At 40.1% G+C, this 24,134-nt stretch overlaps 1 protein-coding gene across 2 annotated transcripts in view; it reads right to left on the bottom strand.

The window, feature by feature from the left end:
- Nucleotides 1–7,533: 7,533 nt before the first annotated feature.
- Nucleotides 7,534–24,134, bottom strand: part of gdf11 (growth differentiation factor 11) — a 30,546-nt gene continuing 13,945 nt past the window's right edge. Inside the window, exons 2-3 of one of the 2 annotated variants that reach the window (XM_077010072.1) lie at nucleotides 10,937–11,310; nucleotides 7,534–8,052 (exon numbers count right to left, since the gene is read on the bottom strand). In XM_077010072.1, the coding sequence (XP_076866187.1) occupies nucleotides 7,672–8,052; nucleotides 10,937–11,310 (755 nt within the window). In that variant the 3' untranslated portion in view covers nucleotides 7,534–7,671. The remainder of the gene's footprint in view (nucleotides 8,053–10,936; nucleotides 11,311–24,134) is intronic. The other variant, XM_077010081.1, reaches the window with a different exon arrangement.

Below are 24,134 nucleotides of genomic sequence, written 5' to 3'. Positions count from 1 at the left end.
TAGAGGGAAAATATGCATGCGGTGTTCTGACTATTACTGTATTGTGTATTGTATCTAACCCAAGTTGGGTTTACACGATTTCTGAGTTCCTTCTGAAGTTCCATACTGATTTCAGACTGAAAATGGATTTCATAAGTATACCAAGGCAGGAGAAACAAGTCTAGTTCAATACTTACTGGTTTTTAGGCAGGATCAATCTCATCTGCAGCAAATGTATCTGAGCTTGTGTGCAGTGGTCAGCAGGACAGGACACCATTTTTACAGTTCATGTTGCCGTGGCTCATTGGAAGATCGGATTGAAATCCTGATGTAACCACAAGACGTCTGAGCGAGCACAGTTGCCCCTGCTGTCTGAATGGGAGGCATGTCCTCCTTTCCTTTGCCCTCTTTGTGTAACAGCCAATCACTGGCATCCAGAATTGTGCAGTTATCACTTTCCTCCAGGTCTGTTCTGCCTTGCTACTGCAGTGCGTGACTGGCAGTGATGATGCGGAGGTCTGGTTCACGTGTCTCACACAAAGCTGAGTTGCCTTCACTCTTCCATGTTGGGAACTGTTGTGTGATATAGGCAGACCTGTGTAGATAGCAGCAATTGATAATGACTTGGGGAAAAAATGGGTTTAATAAAGGAGGCCACCATTGTTCTTGAATTCCATAGTGTAGCATCTTACTGGTATTAGTATCAATATCTTATTCAAGTGGGCTGATGTCTGTCTATGATGTCCTTATCCATGACCTTTAATCCTGTTTCCAACAGTCTTGTATTTTGTAACAATAACCTTTTATATCTCATTACAAGGGGTCCTGCACGTTGGGTTTGACATGATCATCTTCAGTCATATCAAGATAAGAGATAAGATAAAACTTTATTGATCCCACTGAGGGGAAATTCAGTTTCCCCAGGACCCCGGTGTAAAGCACCGAGAACCTAGAGTGGCCACACTTCAGGGTGCCGCCGTACAGATTTGGGAGAAAAACAGAGATAGACATTAGGAGGAGACAAAAAAATATGACCACAGATTATTCTCGCGAACAGAACAGCACTCTGTGTGCATGCAAAAAATCCCCATAGCACATACAGCATTGATAACACAGACAGTAAGCAGTGAAAGGCGTGATCCATTCAGAGAGGGAGGGGGGGAGGGGGCCAGAGGCCTGGCACAGAGTTTTTGTGTCAAAGTTCGCGGACATACCAGCAGTGAATCACAAGGGAAGCCCATCTGAACCCTTAGGCCCAGAGGCTGAACCGAAAAAATGATCTCCTTTGTGTAGCTGTGCCACATCTCTGCTGCAAAGGACTACAATACCCATGATGCCACAATGAGACGCTATAGATCTAGATCACCTGAGTACTAATTTTCTTTTCCATGAGTATATAAACCCAGTGCACCTCTCAGACTTTGTGAAGTATTGCCAGCTTTCAGTGATTGTCTGCGTACCAAGCGCTTGTCCTGTCTGGATTCTTACCTGCACTGTTTCTCTGGATGTCATTTCTGCCCCTCTGGTTTGTCTGCCTGGTTTCCTCATGCTCTCCCGTGTACTGACCCTGGACTGTCTGCTTAGCCTTTTCTGATACTGTTTTTTGTACTGCTGCTTCGCTGACCGTCCCACTGGTTTTCAAACCCCTGCCTCCGCCTGACACTGTGTTATTCTCTGACACTGATTATTCTCCCTGCAATCAAAACAAACATTTAATTGCTGTATTCGGTAAGTGTGACTACATGTTCACAAATGTCACAAGCTGCCTGGTCTAATTTTCTCACTGTCTACTATTTGTGCTGCATGTTTTGCCTCAGTCCATTACATGAGAGGCCCAGTTTTTGCATTTTCCAAAACTCTCATCCACATACATTTTGATTGCGGTGAAAAATCACAATCGACAAATATGGCACATTTACTCCATAAATCTCACAGTCAAACAGTCAGTATGGATGAGCCTGTGTGACGTTCTGGCGCAGCCAAGGACGGAATCCTCGCTCGTAGAGCACACGTCACTTTAATTAACGACAGATATTGCGCAATAGCGCACGAATCAACAAACAACAGGCTCACACAACGTGCAAACTTAGACAACGACGAGCACAGGACACTGCGCGAGCGCACATTATATAGACAAACCACATTAGCCCCACTTGATTACGAGACGAGCTACAGGTGAGACGGATTATCACAAGACACAACCACCACCACGAAGATCCACAGATGCAGACGATTGCACGTGGACAACGTAAACACACGCTCAAAAGGGAGGGGCCGGGGTCCTCAACGTGACAGCCTGTCCATTTCACAAGCTTTAGCAAAGCTAAAACTAAAGTATAAACAGACGAACCAGGGATGAAATGCAAAGGGTTGTAACCCTCAAAAACTTTAAAACACATAACCACAAGCTCTTAAATAAACTACCAAAATACCAAAAAAGAAAAATAAACTGTACAGCAAAATGTAGTTTTAACAGTTTGACTATGTTTGACCTTCATGTGTGCTGAATACTTTTAATAAACAATGAGTAAGTCACTATAATTCAAAGCTAAATAAAACTCAGCATGAATTGTATTCTTTTTTCTTAAGGAAGACCTACAGATAAATCTGGATATGCAGTACATTTCCCAGTCAGCCCAGTTTACAGCCATCTTCTCTTGTTTACACATCATTTTGATGCCACTACTGATCCCAACAGCTGCACAAATCAGTCCTGACAAAAGACATTTGCAGATAATAACTAATGCCTGCTGATTTCTCAACTAGATGGATCAGAATTAACAAGCTGTGCATGTGTGAGTTCTCACAAGCAATAAAGGAATTTATTAGTATAGTTTCTATCATTAAACACAAATATAGTTTATGTATGGGAGTTATGTGAGATGTGTTACTGGAGGAATGCCAGTGAAATCAATAAAAGAAAAGCACTGAAGCATTTAAAGCATTTTAAGAAGGGGAAGAGTTTAATTAAATGTAATTTAGCAATCTAGTTGTCAGATTCAGGGAAACACCAGGACACAGGTTACACTAATTAAAAAAGCTTTTTCCAACAGAGAAAGGATTTCCAGGAGAGAAAATTGCACTGAAAAAATATTAATATATAACTTAAAAAGCCAAAGTTTATTTTCTATAAGATGAATAAAATATGACTTCCATATGTTAAATTAATCCATTTTATCTGTGAATTACTCTATGCCACACACTAACCCAAACCCAATGTGACAGGCTGGTTAAACCGACAGGTTCAGAAGGTTTTTAACTTTAAATAATAATTAGTTTTGCTATTTTGTTTCAGCAGGAAATTCTACTGAATTTGCCTAAACATACTTTAGTTTTGCCTAGCTGTATTTTAGAGTGTTAAGGATATTGATTTTATTTTGTTTTATTTTATAAAACTGAGATGACATGAAAGTGAAGACGTGCATGCTGTTTCCTGGCTGTGACAAATCTCTGTTGCTTGGACAAACCTGTTTTATCCTCAGCATTGTAAACATACTGCAATACCACTTCAGACAATATAGTATTAAAGGCACCATGCATTGTGTAGGCTAAATAAATGATTTATTGTAGAAAAAGAGACCAAACAAACAAAAATGAAGAAAACAAACGATGACCAAGTATTCATTTGCACAAAATTCAAACTACAAATTTATAATTCATTTATCTACACAACATAAAAAGTGAAACACGGTAAGGACAATAGCAAGTCGTTCTTTGAAGCGGAGAACCTGTTCACAGAAAGCAATTGAGAATGTTAATATTTGAATGTTTATTTACACAGAGGTTATACCCTCTTTGATATAACTATGTATGACACTGTTCTGTCAAATCATAATATTATACATAAAGAAGTCTGTGTTTCCTTTTTCTGTGTTTCTGACCCCCTCGCATTCTGCTCTGTGAGTTTCCAGTGTTATATGTCTCTTATATCAGTACCTACTCACACTTTATCAGATGCTTCAAGACGCATGTAACCACATTCAGAGCAGCTAGGATCTCCTGCACCTTCATGAGTAATTACCCAGCACAGACTCACACATCAAAATGGATAACTGGTATAAACAACAGCATGCACTGATGTGATATATAGGGGATTAGATATTAAATATATTGAACCTGTTCCTTAACATTTCTTAATCTGTCACAGTTTCATTATTCAAATCAGCATTTCGATGCCTCAAAGCCATATTTCTGTCTTTGCAGGACATTGAGTAACCCTGTGAATTGTTAATGTCTTGTGTTCTTCCATTGGATACTAATACATACCTTTAATGTCATAAACATGTGAATTGGTACAACCATCAAATATCGTACCATTTAATAGAATATTCAGTGAATTAGTGTCAACTTTAAAATAGGTGGTATGAATGAAATCTAAATCGCTTAGAATTGAAAGTCCAGCATCATTTACCCAAAGTAGACATAATAGAGAAACATCTAATAATTTAATTATAAATGTAGGTAGCCCTAGTGCTATCCTAGTTAAAGTCCATTATGACAATGACACAATACAGAGTTTCACCTCTGATTTGTATAGCCAGAACTATACTATTTGATTTGTATAGCCAGAACCAGCTGTTTGAAATGTCATAATAATTGAAATAAGAGACTAAACAATTTGCCAGAATGGTGAAGATTTACAAAACTATACACAAATTAGTCAATATGCACAACTCTATTCTTCAATTAGAATTTAACATGTTGTAAACAATGTGTGTATACTGCCACCTGTTGACAACTACCAGACCTCATTGGATTTATTTGTAACTTCAATTTCAATGTCTTCAGCTTCGGAATAATAATGTTCTGTGAACATTGTTCAGTTGTTCAGTTGTTGTTTTCTGATCAAATTATAAACATAATAAGTAACATCTTTATGGATATTGCGTAATGATATTATAATGTCATGACCAAGCAATTTGAAGCACTGCATTGTGTGTCACCAGTTCATGGTTGAGAGTGTTAGGACTATAACTCAAAGGATAGCTTCAAAGCCCAAAATCAAGTACTGCTATGTAGCTAATATCATATACCAATCATATAATACCAATCATTTCATAGCAGAGGTAGATTGTGATGCTGACTTATTTATTTTAGTGTAATCAGTTACTTGATGTACTGGTGACGTTTTCGTACTTTATATCAAAATGAAACGTGTTTACTGCTGTATTATTTGTAAGTAACTTTTCCACTTTGGTGACAATGTGCACTTCCGTCCTGTTCAAAGCACAGTCACTTGTTCAGCCGTGCTACGGATGAACATGGTTGAAAGGTCAACCTTCCAAAACGGGTCAGTCAGAAAAAAGTATCTCTGTGACACACTAAAGGTGTAGCGTGAAAATAGAGGACGTTGGTAGAAAAAGGGCATCAAGTTTGGAGTCCTACGCCATCTCACACTCTTAAATACAGTTCGCACGGTATTGTTGTCCATGCAGGATGAAAGTCTGTGTTTCGTTTGTTCGGGAAAGTAAAGACAACAGGCCCCCACTTCAAAAGATGGAAACAGAACATCAAGGAAGCAGTGTGATGACGAAAGACGTGGCAGTGTGCCACTCAACATCTCCAGAAACTTCCATTTTTCTTCTTTTTTTTTCTCTCAGTTGTTACAATCCATGTACAAGATCTTGTACTTGAAAAGGCATAATACAATTACAGACAACAACATGACTCCTCTTGCTATTCCCATAGTGCAAAATTTATTGTTGGTAAGGTAGAATGCCCAGAAAGGATCTTTTGTACCCCTTTATATATATATATATATATATATATATATATATATATATATATATATATATATATATATATATATATATATATATATATATATATATATAATTTTAATTTATATATAATGTCAAAAGGCTCCTCCTTTATCCAACAGCATAGTGCTTTCGTTTCCAACAAAGGGATATTCTTATTTGCTTAGACATCTGGTGAGCATAAGACAAACATACAGCCTCTAATCTTTTTCTGCGTTTAAGCACTTCCAAAGTTCACCATACCTTTATTGGCTGGTAAGGGGTAGGAGAGATATTTTGTAAGACAAGGAAAAATATAAAAAAACATGTAAATGAGATTTCTCTAGAAATGCATACTGCCACATAATGAACTTTAATTAAGCATAACCCACCATCTATGACTGATGAACTGACCTAGTGCATTAACTGCATTAATGGTGCTACAACTCCAACTGGGTGAGTTCATACCACATTTTGCTCAGGCATATATTGTCCATAATGTACTGATGAGGGGTCAAAACTGTATGCAGAAGGGAACTGAATTGCGCATAGAAATTTCATTAAAGCATTAATAAAACAGAGAAGGATCGCTTTAAGCATAAGACATACTTACGTCAGCAGTTTATAGTTTGCAATCATGTGTCCTGTGGCGCAGTGTGGGACCAGTCCGGGTTCAACAACGATGCCCAAAAGGTTTTGCTCCATGTACAGGCCGACGCTGTAGTCACACGCACAGCCGTAATTCGATTGCTTGGGCAACCCCTTTTTCCTGTTCTCATTTAAAAGTCCTGAAAAACAGCCTTTCTTTTCTATCCTCTTTTTTTTTCTTTTTTGTCTTTTACAAGATCATGAGTAAAAAGAAGATCAAAGTAGCCATGAAAGGGTGCCATGGCTGTGTGGGAATGTCACACAGGGGTGCTAGCAGAAGGGGGGGCTGCCCTACGGTTTCCAGCACAGTCTCTTTTGGCATAACTTCTGTTTCTCTAGTGTACTACATGTTTGATTTTTAGATTACATATAGAAAATGCAAATGGAATTTGGAGTTTGAAAGAAATCAAGAATAATGGAGAAATTTCATGTCTCCCCGTCACCCCCATAAGTACTGGGACAGTAAAAATCAATTATTTTCAGCTCTTTGGATTGTTCCTGAAATAAGAACAATGATATGCAACAGAAGTAGGAAAATCTTACTTGTACTTCGAGAAATAAGCATTTACTCATTATGGAATCGTGGTACTTTTCGTGTCCAGATCTCACTCTTTTTCAGTGAGCTAGAGTAATGAAACTGTTAGCTGAACTGCTGTATTTGGTTCGTGCTCAGGTGGAGGACTGTGATGGGATTCGTGGTTCTCTGGGCAGGAGTCTTTGCTCTTGCCAAAAGCAACTGAATAAAACAGTAAAAATAACAAATTTGACTTCACTGACCCAGTAGTTACAGTGAGCATAGGAGGACCAAGACACTACAAAATGATCAATGTAGCTTGCTGAACTTCACCCTTTCCACAAGGTAAGATGTAGGAAAAGAGTATAAGGCTATAAAAGCGGCTTAAACACTTTGGAGCCAATTTAAAAGTCTATTTTACTATCAAACAAAAAAAAAAACATTTCAAATGATGGAGAAACACCCACAAAACTAACACATACAAAGAATAAATTTGTGTCTCTTTTCCATTAGTTTTGTCTCACTTTCCTCTCACCAGCTGGTCTTCCAACATTCACCCTTTGAAATTCTTTATAGAAATATCTTCCAATTCAGCTTCAGTTTATACTTCTTTACAATGAATTATTCTGTTATCTGTTGAACTACAGTGATAAACTAAAACTGGTATCCTTAGCTTTGTGTAGATCCAGGACGGAAAGGAAAATGGGAAAGAAAATGAGTGACCGTCCGAGACCCAGGAGCACTGCGGTTCTGGACGGGTTCCTCCCCACCCAGGCGGAGCTGCGTGTTTGTTTAAGAGCAGCCACAACGATCCACCACCATACCGGGAATTTTGCCATGAATGATCTGCTGCTTGTCGTTGAAGTAGAGCATGTTTATGGGCGACATCTTGGTGGGGGTGCAGCATGGCCCTGCTGAACCTCTGGGATTGGCGTGCTGCACCAGGTGGGTGTGCGGGTACTTCTGCATGAACATGTACTCACACTGTCCTGAGCAGTAGTTTGCCTTGTAGCGCTTGGGAGCAATGATCCAGTCCCAACCGAAGGCTTCAAAGTCGACCGTCAGGGGGTAGCGGCAGCAGCGTGACTCCGTGGAGTGCTCGTCGCAGTCCAGACCCAGATTCCGCCGCGTGCGCTTGGTCGTCTCGAGAACTTTCACCTCCAGGAACGGCTGCTGGAGATCAAGGGGAGGGGCGAGAAGGAAAGGGGAGAGCAGAGACAGACAGGTGAAACAACAAGGGAGGGTGGGGTCAAGTCATGAGGAGAAAGAGTGAGACAGGTCAATTCCTGAGGTATAAGAATGAGACAGGTCAAGGTATGAGGTGAAAGAGTGAGAAAAGTCAAGGTCTGAGGTGAAAGAATGAGATGAGTCAAGTTATGAGGTGAAAGAGTGAGACTGGTCAAGTCAGGTGGTGAAAGAGTGAGACGGGTCAAGTTATGAGGTAAAAGAGTGAGACTGGTCAAGTCATGTGGTAAAAGAGTGAGACGGGTCAAGTTATGAGGTGAAAGAGTGAGACTGGTCAAGTCATGTGGTGAAAGAGTGAGACGGGTCAATTCCTGAGGTATAAGAGTAAGACTGGTCAAGTCATGTGGTGAAAGAGTGAGACGGGTCAAGTTATGAGGTGAAAGAGTGAGACTGGTCAAGTCATGTGGTGAAAGAGTGAGACGGGTCAATTCAGGTGGTGAAAGAGTGAGACGGGTCAATTCCTGAGGTATAAGAGTAAGACTGGTCAAGTCATGTGGTGAAAGAGTGAGACGGGTCAAGTTATGGGGTGAAAGAGTGAGACGGGTCAAGTTATGAGGTGAAAGAGTGAGACTGGTCAAGTCATGTGGTGAAAGAGTGAGACGGGTCAATTCCTGAGGTATAAGAGTAAGACTGGTCAAGTCATGTGGTGAAAGAGTGAGACGGGTCAAGTTATGAGGTGAAAGAGTGAGACTGGTCAAGTCATGTGGTGAAAGAGTGAGACGGGTCAATTCAGGTGGTGAAAGAGTGAGACGGGTCAATTCCTGAGGTATAAGAGTAAGACTGGTCAAGTCATGTGGTGAAAGAGTGAGACGGGTCAAGTTATGGGGTGAAAGAGTGAGACAGGTCAATTCATGTGGTGAAAGAGTGAGATGGGTCAATTCCTGAGGTATAAGAGTAAGACTGGTCAAGTCATGTGGTGAAAGAGTGAGACGGGTCAAGTTATGAGGTGAAAGAGTGAGACTGGTCAAGTCATGTGGTGAAAGAGTGAGACAGGTCAATTCCTGAGGTATAAGAGTAAGACTGGTCAAGTTATGTGGTGAAAGAGTGAGACAGGTCAAGTTATGAGGTGAAAGAGTGAGACTGGTCAAGTCATGTGGTGAAAGAGTGAGACGGGTCAATTCCTGAGGTATAAGAGTGAGACAGGTCAAGGTATGAGGTGAAAGAGTGAGATAAGTCAAGTTATGAGGTGAAAGAGTAAGACTGCTCAAGTCATGTGGTGAAAGAGTGAGACGGGTCAAGGTATGAGATGAAAGTGTGAGACTGGTCAAGTCATGAGGTGAAAGAGTAAGACGGGTCAAGTTATGTGGCGAAAGAGTGAGACGGGTCAAGTTATGAGGTGAAAGAGTGAGACAGGTCAAGGTATGAGATGAAAGAATGAGATGGTCAAGTCATGTGGTGAAAGAGTAAGACAGGTCAAGTTAGGAGATGAATGACTGAGACGGGTCAAGGTATGAGATGAAAGAGTGAGACTGGTCAAGTCATGAGGTGAAAGAGTAAGACGGGTCAAGGTATGAGGTGAAAGAGTGAGACAGGTCAAGTTATGAGGTGAAATAGCAAGACAGGTCAATTCTTCATATCTATAAACGTCTTGCTAGATGATTGTAATGAACAGTAGTTCTTACCAACTTTAATCAATGACTCATACTGTACCTGTTACTGGGACATGAGAATGTTTTTTGATTACTCAAGCTAAGATTTATTGAGAATGGGTTAGTAATTTAATTGCTAATTAAAAAGTAAAGGATTCTGTCAGACTGTGGGTGTGGTTAGTGGTTAGCACTTAAGATGCTGACATTTTACAGACTATACTTGACCTTTGACTTCCAGTTTTTGTCCTAACCTTGACCCCTATGTACCATATGATTCTCAAGAGATTTTAAATCCAGTGTCTCCACATTTCATTGTTCTCAATAAAGCACTGATCTCGTCTTGTGGCAAAGCAGCTGGACATGAGGAAAAGTTGGCCATAGCGCTCTGGTGAGGGAACAAACCCAGAGGTCACTGAGGTCAAATCCTGTCAGCTTGTACTCTGCTTTCTTTGTTGGATGAAGAGAAAGAGGAGAAAACCCCAAGAGGTCCAGGGGGAGTTTCATTCTTTCTTTGCTTTTTATGTTGTTTTTGTACTCTCGCTAGAGTCTCTGATCTTTTTCTTTCTTCCTCCCTTTTAAAAACAACCTGCTGTACAAAAGGATGGGCCGTTACTCGCTGGTAAGGAAGCGTGCTTTGCCCTTTGGAGGGCCAACAATGGTCTGTGGTATGTATGACCATACCTGCCAACAATCCCAATTTGTTCTTATCGCTCGTTATTTTAACCCTTATACCTGCTCTGTGTTTTAGAGCTCCTGCCACAATTTCCACGGGACCTTTATTCTGGATGCACTGACTTTACTTTGACCAGCCAAAACAGAGCATTGCCAGTTTATGCTTTAGTAGTTTAGCAAATTTAGTTTGCTACCACGAAGGTCAGGAGCAATCTGATATGTAACTGGTTCATGGTAATTTTCTCCATTTTCTCATGTTTTACTTGAAACAAGGCAGGATCTCTTGTAAGCTGTAGAATAACAGAGTGCATAACAAATGTAATTGATAAGGCTCAGACGTGCTTTTATTTATTACTTGCTAAATTGATAAATCAGTCCTGCCATTTTGGGGGGAGAGGGGAGATGAGGGCTTTTCATGTTAGCACACATGTACATAACATGATTATGACACTGCTGAAACCAAAACACTCTTTAGCATGCTGGCACTTAACAATTTAACAACATTAAAAAACAAGAATTAAAGCAAAGTCAGCAGGTCTAAGGGTCCTTACCAGGCCTTCTTCTCCAGGTCTTAGAGAGGTCACAGCGAGGTCGTTACCACTTTCATCGAAGGCGTTTATGTCGATCCCCCAGTTTGTATGTGGCTGTTTGAACCAGTTTTGCAAGACATGCTTGAAGTCAATGCTCTGCCAGTAGCCTGATGGGGAGTTGAGCTCGATCTTGAGTGAGCGGATGCGGATGTGCCGGCTGCCCTGTTCAGTGACGGGCTTGAGCCGGAGGATCTGCAGGTAGACGGTGGAGGTCTGCTGTAGCGGCCGCAGGTACACCCACAGCTGGGCTTTCAACACCTTGGTGAACATTAGCTTGGGACTGAACTTGAAAAAACAGCAGCTTGGCTTCCCGTCCACCTGCACTATCGGCTCCGCTGTGGACAAATGAGGACAGCATGTCTCAATAATTCAGTAATGCTTGATTGGCATGTGATGTAGTGATGCTTGATTCCCATTTTTCTGTCAGAGAAATAACCAAGTAGCATTTAACAATGTTAATATTGTTTAACAATATTAATATTAATATTTCAGAAAGGGTTACGACCAGAAATAGTACAATGAATCATACCAATTTTTTTTACTAGATTAGAAGCCAATACAATGAACACAGGTAGCCACACAGGTAGCCACACCCTCACTGACTCAACCAATCTTCTGTTGCTAATGCTTGTTAGCAATGCAGTCAACTGTAATGTAATATTGTCAACAGACAGTTTGTTCACTAACAGACACTGACGGAACTATTGGTCTTCAGCACCTTGGACAGTGACTTTCAACTTTAGGTGCTTCAGCTCCACCTTAAACACGAACATGTAGTGAAGATACCTTGAACATACCTTCTAAATCAACAGTTGGGCTCAGCTACAAAAGTGTTAAAACTCTGGAAATGATGTGGCCAGAACAACTTACTATTTCCAAAGTTTATAGATATCTGCAAAATGACCTCCAACCCCATCTGTAGTCCAACAGAAACACGGTCAGCTTAAGTGGTAAATGTGCAGCAATCTGTAAATCGGTAAATGTGCAGAATATAGCTGTTCTGTAGTCACACTAATAAAGATGCTAATTAGTATCACTGCAATGATGTTGGTCCAGAACACTGAATCTATGGCACTGCAGTTAAAGCTCAGGGGTCTGGTTCACTGTGAAGAGTCTCCAAAGCGGTGTCAAAGTTTCTTTTAGCATGTCCAGGCAAAAGCCAATAACGGACATGCACCTACAATATAGTCAGCTGTAATGTAATACTGTAATGTAATGTATCCCCTTTCCAGTAGGGGTGAGGCACTAAAGACAGAACAGAACCACCCACCAATGTCCTACCCTGACAGGTGACTCTGGGCCTCATCAGCAGAAGTGTCACATGTCACCACATCTATCTATCTAATCTGAAGATTCCACGTAACTGTAGCATACCTAGGTAAGATATGAAGAGATTGTAATGTAGTGCGCAATGTTTCCAGAGAAACACGCATTTCAGTATTTAACATGAGAAATATTAATTTAAGTTTAAATGATGAATGAATCAATGAACATAATCATAAACTTCAACATCTTGTTTATTTTTCCACCAGTAGTAGACCGATAGATGAGTGCAGAAAACAGAGCAAACAGTTTGTTTTCAGAACACTGGAAATTCTGACCAAAAGTGAGTTTTGCTCAGGATATTTGAAGAATAAGAAGAACTGAAGTGAATCAGAAGATGTTTTTAATACCATTTTAGATGGTAGACTTTCTTTCATTTCCCAGGTCTTCTGCATGCTCAAAGCAAATTACTGGATCTTCCATTCATCATCTATAATATGAGCTGTCACACCAAGATCATTCTTGTTGCTAACAGAGGTCCAGTTCGTTAATTTGATACTCTTATCGGGCGATATAAAAATTATTGCCGTTAATCTATTCTTAAAGTTGAGTTGGGAACTGGGTCAAAATGGGTAAGCAAACTATGACTTTCAACTTGATAGTTTAGCTTGGCTGTATTCCTAACCAAATTGCACAGTAGGGGCGAGAACGAGTTTTCAAACCTGTGAATTACAAATCGTTCGTGTGTTTATATGGATGCAGCCACGAAGTCGCCAGGTTTGCTTCATGGAAAATTCATTTTTAGGAACGTAAGTGTTACCGGAGCGGAGCTCGGAGCGGTCGTTTTCTGCATGGTCCTAGCGCTAGATTCGTTGCTATTTAAATATTTCTTTTTAACCGTTAAAACTGCAGAAGACCAAAACCGGCTTTTGAAAAAGTGTCCACCCCAACCTCCCCCCCCACCCCCCACCACCCCCAAATTACGTCCGTGAGGTTAAATGTACTAAATGTTGGATTACATTTCAAATATCATGTTTAGCTGAATAAACATGTTATCAACCCCTTTTAATGTACAGTATGTAGGCTTACAAATTCATGTTTAACTGAATAAACCGTTGAACACGAGTAGCCTACATTTTATTGAGCATGTTTTTTTTTTTCTTCAAGTATCAAAGTAGAACAGCTTTCTCAAGCAGTCATTGATGCATTTTTGAAACAGGAGATGAGCCCCTGGTCTAATGCACCCTCTGTATTAAGAAACCCTATCTCAAAAACTGACTTTTAGTCATTACTTGGGTAGCACGCATATGAGCCATTTTAATATAGATTAATCTAGATTAATCTAGATTAATTTCAAGATTTCAGTGAGATCTATGCCCACTATGCCCAATCTATGCCCACCCCTAATATATATATATATATATATATATATATATATATATATATATATATATATATATATATATATATACACTGCTCAAAAAAATAAAGGGAACACTTAAACAACACAATATAACTCCAAGTCAACCACACTTCTGTGAAACCAACCTGTTCAGTTAGGAAGCAACACTTATTGTGAATCAATTTCACCTGCTGTTGTGCAAATGGAATAGACAACAGGTAGAAATGAGAGGCAATTAGCAAGACCCCCCCTATAAAGGAGTGGTTCTGCAGGTGGGGACCACAGACCACTTCTCAGTACCTATGCTTTCTGGCTGATGTTTCGGTCACTTTTGAATGTTGGTGGTCCTTTCACACTCGTGGTAGCATGAGACGGACTCAACCCACACAAGTGGCTCAGGTAGTGCAGCTCATCCAGGATGGCACATCAATACGAGCTGTGGCAAGAAGGTTTGCTGTGTCTGTCAGCGTAGTGTCCAGAGGCTGGAGGCGCTACCAGGAGACAGGCCAGTACACCAGGAGACGTGGAGGAGGCCGTAGGAGGGCAACAACCCAGCAGCAGGACCGCTACCTCCGCCTTTGTGCAAGAAGGAACAGGAGGAGCACTGCCAGAGCCCTGCAAAATGACCTCCAGCAGGCCACAAATGTGCATGTGTCTGCACAAACGGTTAGAAACCCACTCCATGAGGATGGTATGAGGGCCCGACGTCCACAGATGGGGGTTGTGCTCACAGCCCAACACTGTGCAGGATGCTTGGCATTTGCCAGAGAACACCAGGATTGGCAAATTTGCCACTGGTGCCTTGTACTCTTCACAGATGAAAGCAGGTTCACACTGAGCACGTGACAGACGTGACAGAGTCTGGAGACGCCGTGGAGAGCGATCTGCTGCCTGCAACATCCTTCAGCATGACCGGTTTGGCAGTGGGTCAGTAATGATGTGGGGTGGCATTTATTTGGAGGGCCGCACAGCCCTCCATGTGCTCACCAGAGGTAGCCTGACTGCCATTAGGTACCGAGATGAGATCCTCAGACCCCTTGTGAGACCATATGCTGGTGCGGTTGGCCCTGGGTTCCTCCTAATGCAGGACAATGCTAGACCTCATGTGGCTGGAGTGTGTCAGCAGTTCCTACAAGATAAAGGCATTGAAGCTATGGACTGGCTCGCCCGTTCCCCAGACCTGAATCCGATTGAGCACATCTGGGACATCATGCCTCGCTCCATCCACCAACGTCACGTTGCACCACAGACTGTCCAGGAGTTGGCGGATGCTTTAGTCCAGGTCTGGGAGGAGATCCCTCAGGAGACCATCCACCACCTCATCAGGAGCATGCCCAGGCGTTGTAGGGAGGTCATACAGGCACGTGGAGGCCACACACAATACTGAGCCTCATTTTTACTTGTTTTAAGGACATTACATCAAAGTTGGATCAGCCTGTAGTGTGTTTTTCCACTTAAATTTTGTGTGTGGCTCCAAATCCAGGCCTCCATTGGTTAATAAATTTGATTTCCATTGATGATTTTTGTGTGATTTTGTTGTCAGCACATTCAACTTTGTACAGAACAATGAGAATATTTCAATGAGAATATTCCATTCATTCAGATGTAGGATGTGTTATGAGTGTTCCCTTTATTTTTTTGAGCAGTACATATATATATATATATATATATATATATATATATATATATATATATATATATATATATATATATATATATATATATATATATATATATATAAATCCAACCGATCAGCAAGTCTTTTCTTGGTTTCTCCAATGTAATGCTGATTACATCTTACAGGTAATTCAATAGACAACTCCTGCTGTGGTGATGAGGATGAATAAGTGATGACAATTGATTCTTATTTTAGTGGTAGTGTTAATAAATTTAGTAGTACATTTAGATAATTTGCAGGCTACAGCACACATATACAGTACAGTATATATGTACAGGGGTTGGACCACGGACGTAATTTGGGGGGGGACGGGGGGGACATGTCCCCCCCACTTTTTCAAAAGCCGGTTTTGGTCCCCCCCAGTTTTTACGGTTAAAACCAAATATTTAAATAGCGACGAATCCATGTCCCCCCCACTTTTGAAATCAAAATTACGTCCATGGGTTGGACAATGAAACTGAAACACCTGGATTAGACCACAATAATATTTTAGTATGGTGTAGGGCAGGGGTGTCAAACTCATTTTCACCGCGGGCCACATCAGCATAATCGTTACCCACGGAGGGCCATATGTAACTTATAAATGTACCTACTCCTTAATGTTAAATACTTCTGAATTTATTACTTATTCAAGTTACAAATATTACAGATATATTTGCGTAAATGTAATAAAATGTTTGCTTGATGCTGTTATTATAACATAAATCCTTTTAATGTGTTAGGTTATGAAACCCACATTACTCTATCAGTCAACGATCAAACTATCCAAGTGAATAAAGACAAATTGATCAAATATATCACATTTACTTTGTTCAAAACTTGAAATCAGAGGTGGGGACTCGAGTCACATGACTTGGACTCGAGTCAGACTCAATATTAAGACTTTTGACTTGACTTGAAAAAATATTCAGAGACTTAGACTTGACTTGGACTTTTACACCAATAACTTGGGACTTGAATTGGACTTGAACCTGTTTACTTGCAAAGACTTGATTTTTTAACCCCAAATCTAAATTTTAAAACGCATATTAATATTTATAAAGTGCGCCCCATTAATTTCATTTCCGTCCTTCTGACGCAGACCGGTCCTCTGCTTTTCCACACTCTGTACGTGTGTGTGTGCATGAGCTGCAGCACAACCAATCAAATGGGGGGGTCAGCGAACGTGAATTGTTACCGGGCGGGGTGTAAAATGGACACAAATTAAGTATTATATCGTGATCGATTGATTGCCAGTGGTTGGCGCCAGAGCAAACTAGTAACTCATTGAATCATAGATGTGGATCAGAGGTAAATAAACTAGATTTTTTTTTTCAGCGTGAGAAATCGGATGTGTGGCGTGAGAGCGTGTGAAGACGGTGAAATGCGTGTGTCTCATGCTCAATGCGTGAGGGTTGGCAACCCTGGATTCTGTATCTGAACTCAGGTAAGAGAGCCTCTCTCTGTCACCATCATAATATCCAGTTCTATCTCAGCATGGATTGTGATTTTGAAATCGAGAAAAAAATATATTGACAAAAGTGGAGCGAGTTTTCAGCTATGGGGGCATCATTCTACGGCCTCATTGTGCATAAATCACATACAGACTTTTGGCCAGTTTGGTCTTTTGCAAATGCAATGCAGAATAGTTTACTGAAATGTCTAAAGTTGCAGATTCCTGTTAATTGTTCAGTTCTTATATTTGTTTGTCTTGTGTCACTCACACATGGACACACATGTTCTCTAAGAAACTAGATAAGAGAAGAGAGGGAAAAATGGCGTTATGGTTCTTTGTATTGTACTGTGAAAATATCAGCACTTTTTATTTGAACATGGAGTTCTACTAGGCCTGTGTTGAAAAAATCGATTTTCCGATTCAGAATCGATTCGCATATGATGATCTGATAATCGATTCGTACGTCCAAAGATCGATTTTTTGTGAACTTTTACCCCCGCCTCGTCACTGAATTCAGGCAGGCGTGCTCGGTCTAACTAACTGTAAAACAACATGGCGTCGGACAGTGACGGTAACGACGACAGTCAAATCGGCAATCTAAAAACAGAAGGACAGTTTATCCAGTGTCAGTGACTATTTACAGTTAGTCCATGTCACTGACAGTTTACCCAGTGTTTTTACAGTTTTAAAAAGTTTAAAATGTTCTTTTAACGTTGGGCGCAAGGCGATGGACGAGACAGAATCCTTTGCACTTTCCAAATCGTTACGTTTATTACATTTACCAAAGCGCAGACAGCGCACATAAAACACATTTACATAGAACATGTGTGACTCAAACAACGAGCACAGGACGCTGCGCGAACGCACATTAAGTAGACAAACCACACAAACCCCACGTAATGACGAGACGAGCCACAGGTGAGGATTATCACAAGATGCACCCGCACCCACGGAGATACGCAGACGAGTAGACGCAGACAACGTTAACACACGCCCAACAGGGAGGGGTCGGGGACCGTAACGTGAGAGTTCTGTTCTTATAATCTCACTTTAAAGAAAAATACACGTTTACATTTTATACTTTCAGTTCATTAAGTGTGAGCACTTTTAAAATAAAAATGCATTTGGTAGCAACATCTTTTGGGTGACTTCTTAATTATTTCAATCATAATAATAATGCACTGGTTAGTGTCCCAGTAGGAGTCCACTGTTGCAGATATAGACACCTCAAAGATGTCCTCTGTTTATTGTCCTGGATTACCTTTCTTGAAGGTAGATTTATGATTACCCTTTTCACCAGTCTTCCAGCCATCAGTAACTACCAACTACCAGTAACTATTTGCTGATTAATATTGATATAATACTAGTTTTAACATGTTGCTTCTGTACATAGTCAGGAAACAGCTCAAATAAATACATTTTTAATAACACTAAACCCCGAATTGGATCGAATCGGATCAAATCGATTAAATCGGATTAAATCGAAATAAATCGATTCTTAATCTTCAGAATCGGAATCGGATCGATTCTTGGAATTTGAATCGATACCCAGCCCTAAGTTCTACTTATGACTTTCACAGAATATTTATTTCTGGAAAATTGTAGTTTAAAGTATGAATATTTTTGCAGCTAAGTTTAAAAAATTGAACTGTGCAATAAAGAGGTGTAATTTTAATTTTTTTTTAACTTCGTGTTTTCAGTTGCACATGTTTTATCAAGATTTGAGGAGAATACAGATTTAAAAAAGAACACATGTCTATTATTTATATACCTGCAACATTGGTAAAAAAAAAGACTCAAAAGAACTTGAAATTCCAAGTTTCAGACTTGGGACTTGACGGTTGCTTGACTTGACTCGAGTTGACTGTCTTTGCTTGAGACTTGACTCGGGACTTGAGGATAAAGACTTGGACTTACTTGAGACTTGCAAAACATTTGACTTGGTTCCACCTCCGCTTGAAATATCAAATTACTGTGAAAATAGCGATTATGCTTCAAAATTCAAAAATGCCCCCTCTGAAAAAGAGTGAAGCGGCTTGTTTAATTCTTTGACAATTCGTCGTTTTTCTTGATGGCTAATTTTGGCATACTTAGCTCCGTGTTTGGTTGCAAAATGCCGACGTATTGTACTCTTTGACAACCGCCACCGCTTCATACCCGTTTTTCTCCTTGAAGCGCAAACATCGCTTCCCCATCTTTCTTGAAACACCCTTCTATCTGCATCGATGTTTCTCTTCCTGGACATTTTGGGATCATTATTTGTATTTTCCAATTACACTTATTGGGAAATTCGCATCGATATGGAAATACTGCAGTGTCGAGATGCCGTCACTTCGCGGGTAACATAATTGTGGGAAATGTAGTTTTTGCTCATTTTTACTTCTTTTTATTTTTTCTCGCGGGCCACATAAAATGACGCGGCGGGCAACATTTGGCCGCGGTCCTTGAGTTTGACACCTGTGGTGTAGGGCCTCCTTTTGCGGCCAATACAGCGTCAATTCGTCTTGGGAATGACATATACAAGTCTTGCACAGTGGTCAGAGGGATTTTAAGCCATTCTTCTTGCAGTATAGTGGCCAGGTCATTACGTGATGCTGGTGGAGGAAACGTTTCCTGACTCGCTCCTTCAAAGCACCCCAAAGTCTGATGATCATGGGAGATGTTCACTTTTATGTTCACCAAACCAATCTTTCACCAGTCTTGCTGTGTGTATTAGTGCATTGTCATCCAGATACACGGCGCCGCCTTCAGGATACAATGTTTGAACCACTGGATGCACATGGTCCTCCAGAATGGTTCGGTAGTCCTTGGCAGTGACGTGCCCATCTAGCACAAGTATTGGGCCAAGGGAATGTCATGATATGGCAGCCCAACCCATCACTGATCCACCCCCATGCTTCACTCTGGTCAACAGTCTGGGTGGTTCGCTTCTTTGGGGCTTCTCAACACCATAACTCTCCCGGATGTGGGGACAACAGTAAAGGTGGACACATCAGAGAACAATACATGTTTCACATTATCCACAGCACAAGACTTGCACTCCTTGCACCATTGAAACAGACGTTTGGAATTGGCATGAGTGACCAAAGGTTTGGAAATAGCAGCCCAGCCGTGTATATTGAACCTATGGAGCTCCAGACGGACAGTTTTGGTGGAAAGAGGAGAGTTTAGGTGCACATTAAATTCTGCTGTGATTTGGGCAGCTGTGGTTTTATGTTTTTTGGATACAATCCGGGTTAGCAACCGAACATCCCTTTCAGACAGCTTCCTCTTGTGTCCACAGTTAATGCTGTTGGATGTGGTTCATCCTTTTTGGTGGTATGCTGACATTACCCTGGATACTGTGGCTCTTGATACATCACAAAGACTTGCTATCTTGGTCACAGATGCACCAGCAAGACGTACAACAACAATTTGACCTCTTTTGATCTCTGGTATGTCACCCATAATGTTGTGTGCATTGCAATATTTTGAGCAAAACTGTGCTTTTATGCAGCTAACTGAACCTTCACACTCTGCATTTACTGGTGCAATGTGCAATTAATGAAGATTGGCCACCAGGCTGGTCCAATTTAGCCATGAAATCTCCCACACTAAAATTACAGGTGTTTCAGTTCCATTGTCCAAGCCCTGTATCTACATATACATTTATTATGTATATATTATAAATGTGATCACACCCAGGCCTGAACGTAAACCAGTTTGGACAATGTGTCGATGAGCCTTTAGAGTTCTAGAGCTGTAGCGCGTGGTGCCAGAGCTGCAATAGCAACACAGTGCTGAGACACGGCAGCACAGTGGGCGGAGCATGGGGGGGGGGGGGGGGGGGGGGTGGTGGAGAGACTCTGGAGGCTCTGAGAAAACAGACAACCATGTGTGCAGAGATGCGGCTGCGGCGTGCCTGATGAATCCGGACCACTCAAACAGGTTAATACGGGCCAGAGGTGGAAAGAGTACTGAAAAATTGTAATTGAGTAAAAGTATCATTACTTTGCCTAAAATCTACTCAGAGTAAAAGTAAAATTACCCATCTCAAAATTTACTCGAGTAAAAGTACAAAATTACTTCATTTAAAATGTAATTTGAGTAAAAGTTACTTAGTTACTTTCAGTTATTTAATGCATGGATGAATCATGAACCAAATTCAACACAAGTTGTTTTAATCGATTTCAAAGTGTATTTAAGTGCACATCAACGCTTGCAAAAAAGGTCAGCTGGGCTCAGGAACATACTTCCTCACAGCACAAGGACAGTCACAACCTGTACCATAAAGTGCAAACAATTTTCAGTCCTATTGTCCAATGGACAACACTATGATAAGAATAAAGACATTTAAATGATAAATTATTCAAAAAACAAAATGCACACAAAATTAAGTGCCCACAAGATGCCACAAATCAAACTAAAATGCAACAGGATTCCACTACTCACAATAAAATGCTCACAGGATCCCACATCAAAAATTTAAAAATGCTCATAGGATCCCACAATTTAAAAGTAAGTGCTCACAGGATCCAACTATTCAAAATACAGTGCTCACCGGATCCCACTATTCACAATAAAATGCCCACAGGTTGCCACAACTCAAAATAAAATATAAAATGACCACAGGATCCCACATCTCAAAATAAAACAAAATGCGCACAGGATTCCACTATTTAAAACGCTCACAGGATCCAACTATTCAAAATACAGTGCCCACAGGATTCCACTTTTCACAATAAAATGTCCACAGGATCCCACAGAACCTGATAGATAGAAGATTTAAAGATAGAACAATCTCATTCTTTTGGAAAAAACGTGCACCAGATTACGACCTGATTATGAGACAATGGAAAGGGCACGCGCAAGGCAAGGTCACACAATTGGCCTTCAGTTCTGGGACTGAAATTTAAATTTTTCACCATCAATATTTTTTTACTCAGTAATTTGAGGTCGTTCAAATGTAGTGAAGTAAAACTACTTGGGTCAAAATGTACTCAAGTAAAAGTAAAAATTACACATTTCAAAAACTACTCAGAAAATTACAAATTACTCATAAAAAGTACTCAATTACAGTAATGTGAGTAAATGTAATTAGTTACTTTCCACCCCTGATACGGGCTCTCAAATTCACATGTCAACACCGCACAAATGGAATCTGGAGAATTATTTGAAATAGAATTACTATAAAAATAGAATTGCTATTTCTTGGCACTCATTCACATGTATCTAATTACAATGTAACTGCTCATTTAAGAAACAGTTTAGTCCTAAACAATTTTTTTTATCTGTGGCAAAATTCATTTGAGCAACTGGACATGTAGAATAATGCAGCTGCTCAGTCTGAATCCTCCTTTGACTACACATGGAAACATTCACAAAATATTCATTCAATATATAGTGATTACATGACTAGAATTAAAATAGAGATTACCTATCTATTAGAGATTAGAATTAAAGTAATGATCACTGAAATGGCCAAGAATATACTCTTAGTGAAAGACTATGGAAAAAAAAATCACACAAATAATTCAAATAAAAGATAAACAAACATGAAAATATTTTCAAGCAAGTGTGAAAAGTGTCTCATGCAAATACAACTAATTAGTTGGTTAGTACCAGGCTTCATATTGTCAGATGCTACTAACTCTACATGAAATAGTCGTCATACTCATGAGCAAGTTATCATTGCAGATTATTTAGGGCAGTATAGACACAGTAAACACACTGTACTTTGAGCTAACTAATAAACCAACATGTTTTTTTCTTTTTGAACAATCCACATATAGTACGCTAATGGACTTTACATCATGTACACATGCTTCCCATCACACTAAACACCACTGAAATGTACCAACTGTGAGGACAATCCTGCAGTTTCTTGAATGGACACCAGGGACATATGAAGGACATGTGGCTAGGAGTCCATGTTTATCACCCAGAACAGAGCAACAAGAGGGACAGGCACAACATTTTATTCAGTACTGCAAATGCTGTAAACACTGAATACTGTAAATCCTGCTGCAAGTCGAAGCCTGACAATAAATGAATTTCTTCAATTAAACATCAAATGCAACAAACATATATTTGACTTTAATTGGAAAATGGCAGCTTGATAAATACACTGAGCTCATACAAACCAGCAGAGGTGGGACCAAGTCAGTGTTTTGCAAGTCTCAAGTAAGTCCAAGTCTTTATACCTCAAGTCCCAAGTCAAGTCTCGAGTCAAGACAGGCAACAGTCAAGTCAAGTCCCAAGTCTGAAACTTGGAATTTCAAGTCCTTTCGAGTCTTTTTTTTTATTTTTTTTTACCAATGTTGCAGGTATATTTTAAATGTAAATAATAGACATGCGTTCTTTTTTAAATCTGTATTTTTCTCAAATCTTGATAAAACATGTGCAACTGAAAACACGAAGTATAAAAAAAATTAAGATTACACCTCTTTATTGCACAGTTCAATTTGTTAAACTTAGCTGCAAAAATATTCATACTTTAAACTACAATTTTCCAGAAATAAATATTCTGTGAAAAAGTCATAAGTAGAACTCCATGTTCAAATAAAAAGTGCTGATATTTTCACAGTACAATACAAAGAACCATAACAGCATTTTCCCTCTCTTCTCTTATCTGGTTTCTTGGAGAACATGTGTGAGTGACACAAGACAAACAAATATAAGAACTGAACAATTAACAGGAATCTGCAACTTTAGACATTTCAGTAAACTATTCTGCATTGCATTTGCTGGCCAAAAGTCTGTATGTCATTTGTGCACGATGAATGATGTCCCCATAGCTGAAAACTCACTCCACTTTTGTCAATATATTTTTTTCTCGACGTAGATGTCTTCAAATACACAATCCATGCTGAGATAGAACTGGATATTATGATGGTGACAGAGAGAGGCTCTCTTCCCCGAGTTCAGATACAGAACCCAGGGTTGCCAACTCTCACGCATTGAGCGTGAGACACACGCATTTGACCGTCTTCACACGCTCTCACGCCACACATCCGATTTCTCACGCCGGAAAAAATCTAGTTTATTTACCTCTGATCCACATCTATGATTCAATGAGTTACTAGTTCGCTCTGGCACCAACCACTGGCGATCGATCGATCGCGATATAATACTTAATTTGTGTCCATTTTACACCCCGCCCGGTAAAAATTTACGTTCGCCAACCCCCCATTTGATTGGTTGTGCTGCAGCTCATGCACACACACACGTACAGAGTGTGGAAAAGCAGAGGACTGGTCTGCGTCAGAAGGACGGAAATTAAATTAATGGGGCGCACTTTATAAATATTAATATGCGTTTTAAAATTTAGATTTGGGGTAAAAAAAATCAAGTCTTTGCAAGTAAACAGGTTCAAGTCCAATTCAAGTCCCAAGTTATTGGT

This window comes from Brachyhypopomus gauderio, chromosome 1, assembly GCF_052324685.1.
Source record: "Brachyhypopomus gauderio isolate BG-103 chromosome 1, BGAUD_0.2, whole genome shotgun sequence".
NCBI lineage: Eukaryota > Metazoa > Chordata > Actinopteri > Gymnotiformes > Hypopomidae > Brachyhypopomus > Brachyhypopomus gauderio.
This window is presented reverse-complemented; position numbering and strand designations above follow the sequence as displayed.